General features: G+C 41.4%; 1 protein-coding gene across 1 annotated transcript; it reads left to right on the top strand.

Annotated features, from left to right (window-relative positions):
- Positions 1 to 5,655: 5,655 nt before the first annotated feature.
- On the top strand, positions 5,656 to 6,405 carry LOC146608092 (C-type lectin lectoxin-Phi1-like). Its single transcript, XM_085348649.1, has one exon. The coding sequence runs from the start codon at positions 5,656 to 5,658 to the stop codon at positions 6,403 to 6,405; it is 750 nt and encodes a 249-aa protein (XP_085204775.1).
- Positions 6,406 to 7,235: the final 830 nt, after the last annotated feature.

Genomic DNA, 7,235 nt, shown 5'->3' on the forward strand with positions numbered 1-7,235 from the left:
TTTGGAAGTTCAGTTAACGCCAGGAATGTGTTTTGGAGTTTGTATGTGCTTTTTGGAGTTTGTACGTGTTTTGTCTCTTGGGGCCACAGCATATATTTATATATAAACATATATAAATAAAACCACTTTTTTTTACATTAGTAATTCCTTTTGTGCATAATTTTATATTGTTGTTAATAATAAATTAATTAAAGCAACAAAACAACCTGAAGAGCCGGTTGGGAGCCGAACCGAAAGAGCTGGTTCTCTAAAAAGAGCCGGAAATCCCATCACTAATTGACAGATTTATGAGGTAGACCATAGAGAAGAGAATTACAGTAATCTAAATGAGATGTGACAAGAGCATTGACAAGTATGGCGTTAATGTTTGGAGTGAGTGAAGGACAAAGGCGGTTAATATTACGGAGATGAAAATAAGAAAACCGAATTATATTGTTTATATGTGCTGTGAAGGAAAGAGTTCTGTCGAGGATGACACCAAGACTTACAACCTGAGGGGAAGTTGTGACAACAGAGTTATCAATGCATAATCAAAGACTTCTGGTTTAAACTTTAGTCAGTTTTGATTTGGTGCTTATTAAAATAAATTCTGCTTTATTGCCATTAAGTTCAAGAAAGTTATAAGTAAACCAAGCCTTGATTTCACTTAAACAATCAGAAATGGATGTGGGTGGGAGAGTAGGTGTGCGTTTGGTAGATAGGTAGAGCTGGCTATCATCTGCACAACAGTAAAATTTGATGTTATAATTCTTGGAAATATTACTTAGGGGAAGGAGATAGATAACAAAAAGTGAAGGACCCACTCACTGGAACGGATAGTGGTCTGTAAGTAATTGAACTAACTGTGAACGGCCAGAGATATGAGGAAAACCAGGTGAGTGCTATATCATTGATGCCAATAGATGTTAATCTATGAAGAAGGATGAGGTGGGAAGTTGTAAGCTGAAGGTCAAGGAGAATGAGGATAGTGAGAATGCTCTTCCTGGACTTTAGCTCAGCATTCAATCATATCATCCCGGAGATCCTGGTCCAGAAACTGTCTCACCTGGGACTCTCCACCCCCATCTGCCTCTGGATCAAGGACTTCCTGACAAATAGACCACAGTCTGTCAGACTCGGCCCCCACCGGTCCAGCACCATCACACTCAGCACCGGGTCTCCACAAGGATGTGTTTTGAGTCCCCTCCTGTTTACGCTCTACACATCCGACTGCTCCCCTACCCATCTCTCAAACACCATCATAAAGTTCGCGGATGACACCACAGTGGTTGGATTCATCTCAAGGGGGGATGAGTCGGACTACAGAGATGAGGTCAACAGACTGACTGAGTGGTGTTCAGTTAACGAGGTTGTTAACTGAACACCACGAAAACTAAAGAACTTATCTTGGACTTCAGGAAGGGCAGAGCAGACCCGGCCCCACTTTACATTCACGGGAACTGTGTGGAGAGGGTACACTCCATGAGGTTTCTGGGCGTGCAGATCTCTGATGACCTCTCCTGGACTGCAAATACCACGGCGGTGGTAAAAAAGGCCCAGCAGCATCTCCACTTTCTGAGAGTGCTCAGGAGGAACAACCTGGAGGAGAGGCTGCTGGTGACATTTTACAGAGCCACCATAAAGAGCATCCTAACGTACGGCATAACAACATGGTATGCAGGGTGCTCAGCTGTGGACAGGAAAGTACTGCAGAGGGTCATCAACACAGCCCAGAAGATCACTGGCTGCTCTCTGCCCAGCCTGCAGGTCACTGCAAACTCTCGGTACCTCAGCAGAGCTGGCAATATCATCAAGGACTACTCTCACCCCAGCAATCAACTGTTTGAACTATTACCGTCAGGCCGACGGTACAGGTCACATAAAACCAGGACAAACAGATTCAGGGATAGCTTCTTTCCCAGAGCTATCACCGTAGTTGTCATGGTCCTGGGTCGTTGACCCAGCGTTTTGTGTTTCCTTGAAGTTAATTTTTGTGCCTTGTGTTTATTCTGATTTTGTATTAGTTTAGGGTTGAACCTGAAGTTTGGTGTATATTCAGCCCTACCTGTGTCTGTCCTTGGTGCTCTGTTCATGTCCCCGTGTTGTGTTGTAAATCAGTCTGTGTGTTACCTACTTTACTTTGAAGGCTCATGTTCTGGATTTCCTGTTCTATTCTGACGGTCTGTGTCTGTTGTCACTGTGTTCAGCTTGTGTCCTCCAGTCATCATGTGTATTCAGATCAGCTGTTCTTCCCTCCTGTGTGCGATTACCCGATTACCTTGTGTATGTGTGTATGTGTATATATAGTGGGTGTCGGTCTGTGTTCATTGTCGGCTCGTCTGCGTTCTATGGTGTTCCGTTCCTGTCTCTGCGTCTCTCTGCCCCGCACCCCTTTTGTATGGCCTCAGGTTTGTCATTTAGTTCTCCCAGTTTAGGTTTCTTCAGTTGTTTTGTCATGCCTCACTGCCTGTTTTTGCCACTCCACCACTTGTAAATAAACACTCGAATCATCAGTCACTGCCGCATTTTGGGTCCTCCTTTTCCCCCACACCACACGGCTCACTCCGCCGGCCGTGACAGTAGTAAATAAGCACAAAAACAATTGAACCTATTCCATACCATCACTGTCATTATATTAATGCTGCTATCCTGTATATATTGTACATACTATTGTTTGAGTACTTACGTTTGTTTTTTTGTACTTTTTATATTTTACATTTATATTTATTATTGAAACTTGCACCAAGGGAGTGGCACTCCAATGTCGTTGTACTCTGTACAATGACAATAAAGGCTATTCTATTCTATTCTATTCTATTCTATAGTGATGAGTCCAGAGCCAGCTGCAAGCAAAAGATCTTTTGTGATTTTTACTAGAGCTGTTTCTGTACTATGAAATGAACGGAAGCCAGATTAAAATGGTAAATGGCCTGTATTTTTATAACGCTTTACTTAGGCCCTAAGGAGCGCAAAGCGCTTTACACATTCAGTCATCCACCCATTCATACGTAGCTTACCGGTGATGGTAAGCTACGTTGTAGCTACAGCTCGCACTAGGGTTGTCAACCGTCCCTTAAAAAATGGAATCGTCCCATATTTAGAAACAAAAGTACACGCCCCGTATTGAGCTAATAAGGGACGCACTTTGTCCCGTATTACAGTGAGAATCAAAAGTAGTCTATAAATGTTTATGGAATTAACGCTTTGTTTGAAAACATAATTCCCAGCCCCTCTCCTGCTTTGTGACCAATGAGCTGACAGCACACTTATGACAATTCGAGTATGACAATTCAGATTACCGCTCATCTCATTGGTCCAGGAAAGGTCGCTTACGGAGAAAATACCGGAAGGCAACAGATGACCACAACAAGAAGCATGGCCAACAGGGAAACACTATACCACCCGATGCTCTGATGCGACCTGAGTGCTCACACTGTGCCTCCATAAAATGAAGGTTATAACAGAAAATCTGTCGCTCTCTCTCTCTCTGTCTTTCACTCACACAGACACGCACACCACCACCATCAACTTTGCTAAATTGCTAATGAAAAACACTGATCAGGCAGCTGTGATTGAGCAGCAATGTAAATCCAACTATTTTCACGGTTGTTGTGGTCGTGATAATTTTGTGATGCCACATTGAAAAGGCTCGGATGAGCTTTCCAAAGTTCTACAAGTTGTGCCTCCATCGCTTGTGTCCAGATCACACGCTGCACAGCCGCGCTGCTCCATCTTTTTCACTGATGTTTACGTGTTTGCGCGTGAGCAGTGTGAGCGGCTGTGGTGACACTCTCACGAGCGATTGATGATCGGGAGCTGGTCGTGAGGTGTTAATCGCTTCTCGTTACCTCACGTATATTACACGATGCACGATGAAGGCCAAAATCGGGCCGATCACCAAATCGGTCGCACGACTCAAAAATCGTCTCAAAATTGGCCAAAAATCGCACAGTGTGAGCCCAGCATTAGAGCAGCAATGTTTGTTCCCCTCAGAGAAAGAAAAATAGGCTGCAAAAATACAGGGAGGAATGGGACAAGGAAAACACCTGGCTGGGAAAATGCACGATAACATCTATAAAGCGCACTGCACTGTGTGCCGGCGCACTTTTTCCATAGGCATGCTTCTAATGGTGGGCGTGAAAGCTCGGGGAACCCTTAACCAATTTTTTGTCCACCAGGCCACGGCAGAAGCAGATATGGTATGTAAACACTGGTTTGTTTTTTTTTAAACCCTCTGGTTAAGGTTATTATGGGCATCTGCAGTGAATATCAGCGCTATGTGTGATAATATAATTTATTTTGTGTAATAAACAACTGCAAGGATAGATGATTACAACAAATAGATGACTAATACATAAAAGTAATAGATTAATAATGATGATGAGTTAAGATGCGTAATCATGGGAACAAGTGGGTTTACAAACAGGAGCAGCTGATTAGAATTAGAAAAGCTGAAATAATACCTCAACTGAAGCCATTTGTACTAAATGCACTATATGTGCACTGTTACAAGAATATTTTTCGTTCTATTGTTTTCTATTAATTTATATAATTTTAAGTTAAGCAGGACAGAGTTCTTTTAAAGAAAGATTTACTTATATTCTCAAAAGTTAAGCATGACAGGCTTCTGTTTAAGAAAGAGACCTGTTTTACTGTGTTAATGTTGTCATTTTGAGCTAAAAATAAATGGCTAAATGATCATTTGTTTCCCATATGGTCATATCACAAAGAATATGCATCTGCTTAAATCAAATTAGAGTCAAATGGTTAAAAAATAATTTCACACACAAAAAAAAAGAGCTACAAAATTCACCACACTGGGAAAGGTGAACTGGGTTGCCCGGCCCTGGCCACGAGGTGTCCCTTATTTATTTTTCAGGGAGTTGGCAACCCTAGCTCGCACTGACAGAGGCAAGGCTGCCAGACGCTGGCGTCACTGGGCCCTCTGACTACCACCAGTAGGCAACGAGTGAAGTTTCTTGCACAAGGACTCAACGACCGAGACTGTCGGAGCCGGGGCTCGAACTGGCAACCTTCTGATTACAAGATGAACTGCCAAAACTGTTCATACAAGTTATTTCCAGTGAGGTGTCTATGAACCTGTGCAGCCACTATTTTTTTTGAGAATTTTGGCTAGAAAAGGCAAATTTGAAATCGGCCTGAAATTAATTATAAAGCAAATATAATACTCATTCTGCTACAAAGAGAATATCACATGATAGACAGACAATGACCAAGTGCCAGGGAGCTAGAGACACAATAGACACACAGAGAAAACAAACAGAGACATGACTGAGGAAACAGGCCAATATCTAGAGCGCATGACTAACTCTCACTGGAACCTAACAGACAAGAAACCAGGGAACCAGAAATACAAATTTTAAGTTAATAACTAAATTTAAGACTAAACCATGCAAAACTTGAACTTAAATCATCTTCTTTATGCTAGGAAAGAATCATGAAACCAAAATAATAACCATGACACATCAGCTACTTGAACAACTTCAAGTGTGCAATAGGTGTGTGTTCCTGATGCTGTTGAACCATTTTCCGAGAATAACATGGCTGCCCTAATTTGCAAATACTTATTGACAGGCAAAACTCAGAGCTCAAGCATATATTTTCCAAACCTTTTGGATCCTCATTGCTCTGAGGGACTCTCTAAAGATACTAACAATGGATCAGATCTTTACCTTCATTCTGCTCCTGCTTAGCCTGTCTGCATGTTTTTCCAAGTACGTTTACATTGACCAGAAAATGGATTGGCGTCAAGCTCAGAAGTACTGTCAGCAGCATTACACAGACCTGGCTCCTGTCAGTAATGAGAGGGATAATAATGAACTTCAGCAGCTCGCCAGCAATGTCAATGAAAATATCTGGATCGGACTGGTAAGAAATTCTTCAGACAGAACAGAATGGCTGTGGTCAGGAGGTGGAGCACCAACTATGTGTTTCTGGGCAATAAATGAACCTAATGACTATGATCATAGAGAAGACTATGGCATTATGCGTAAAGGCAAGTGGCATGATGTAGGCCAATGGAATAAAAGACCCTTTTTCTGCTACAGTGCATCAGTGGTGACTGAGAAAAAGACTTGGGAGGAAGCTCTGGAGTACTGCAGAGAGCACAACGATGACCTGGCCAGTGTGGGGTCTGAGACTGAGATGCTGCTGATCCAGAAAGAGCTGAGCAAACAAAACACCACTGAACACGTCTGGATTGGATTGCGTTTCCTGGCTGGTGACTGGCTGTGGGTGGACGGGCAGGAGATGGACTATGAGGCCTGGGGTGAAGAGGGAAAGTCATCATGTCCACATGCCAAGATGAGGTGTGGTGCCTTACAGGTGACAGTTGGAAGCAAGGGTGCTTGGAAGGCACATGACTGCGAGGAGAGACTAAATTTTATTTGCTACTTTACATTGTAAAATTAATTACCTTCTATCTACTGTGGTTAGAGTAGGTTGATTATTTATCTAAATTATTTGTGCTTTCTTTCTTGATGTGTCATTGTAGATGTGTAGTTTCATTTCTGTTTTGTCAGAATGCTAAAAAGTCTGTTTGGTTGTCTTAAACTGTTTCATCAATTTTATTCCACTGAGTAACAATGTTAAGAGAAATGATACTGATGTTATTACTTTTATACTCAAAGTAAATAAAAATATTTTGAGATCATTTCCAGATGTTTTTCCATATTGCTTCCCTCAGAGCAACAGTACTTTCTTAAGATTTGAGTTTGCACTGTTTGCAGACATAGTGAAGAAACATGTGTTTACGAGTTAGAGGGAAGCTTGGGATGAGGGATGTAATGGGGTTAAATTATGCTCAATGGTCTTACAGATATGTATGTTATGATCCACAAAATAGCGATTCCACCTCTAAATTGGTAAAAAAAAATTGATAAAATAAAGGTTTGTGAGTAGCTTACTCAAAGTTTGTACTTATATCATATTAAGATGCTTTCTCGTGATCTTAAAAAGGCAGTTTATGCTGGAAAACTGTCCAATGGGGCTGAATTAAAACAGTTTCTACAATGAAGAGTGAACCAAAACTCCTCCACAGTAATTCAGTTATCAAAAACATCTTGATTGCAATTTTTTGCTGCTAAGTAAGGAACAATCATTTGTTAAGTTTAGAAAGACACTACTTCTTCATATAGAGCTAGGTAGGTTTGAATAACTTTTTCCATTAATAAATGACATCATAATTCAAAAAAATTGGGTTATCTGTGTCTGAAATTTCATTCATTTCCAAAATG

The sequence above is a fragment of the Diplotaxodon limnothrissa genome, linkage group LG23 (assembly GCF_057381915.1).
Source record: "Diplotaxodon limnothrissa isolate DT_005_m linkage group LG23, D_limnothrissa_male_GT1.1, whole genome shotgun sequence".
NCBI classification, from domain to species: domain Eukaryota; kingdom Metazoa; phylum Chordata; class Actinopteri; order Cichliformes; family Cichlidae; genus Diplotaxodon; species Diplotaxodon limnothrissa.

Coding starts and splice junctions, on each gene's coding strand:
- LOC146608092 (XM_085348649.1), top strand. CDS start 5,656: ATGGATCAGATCTTTACCTTCATTCTGCTCCTGCTTAGCCTGTCTGCA.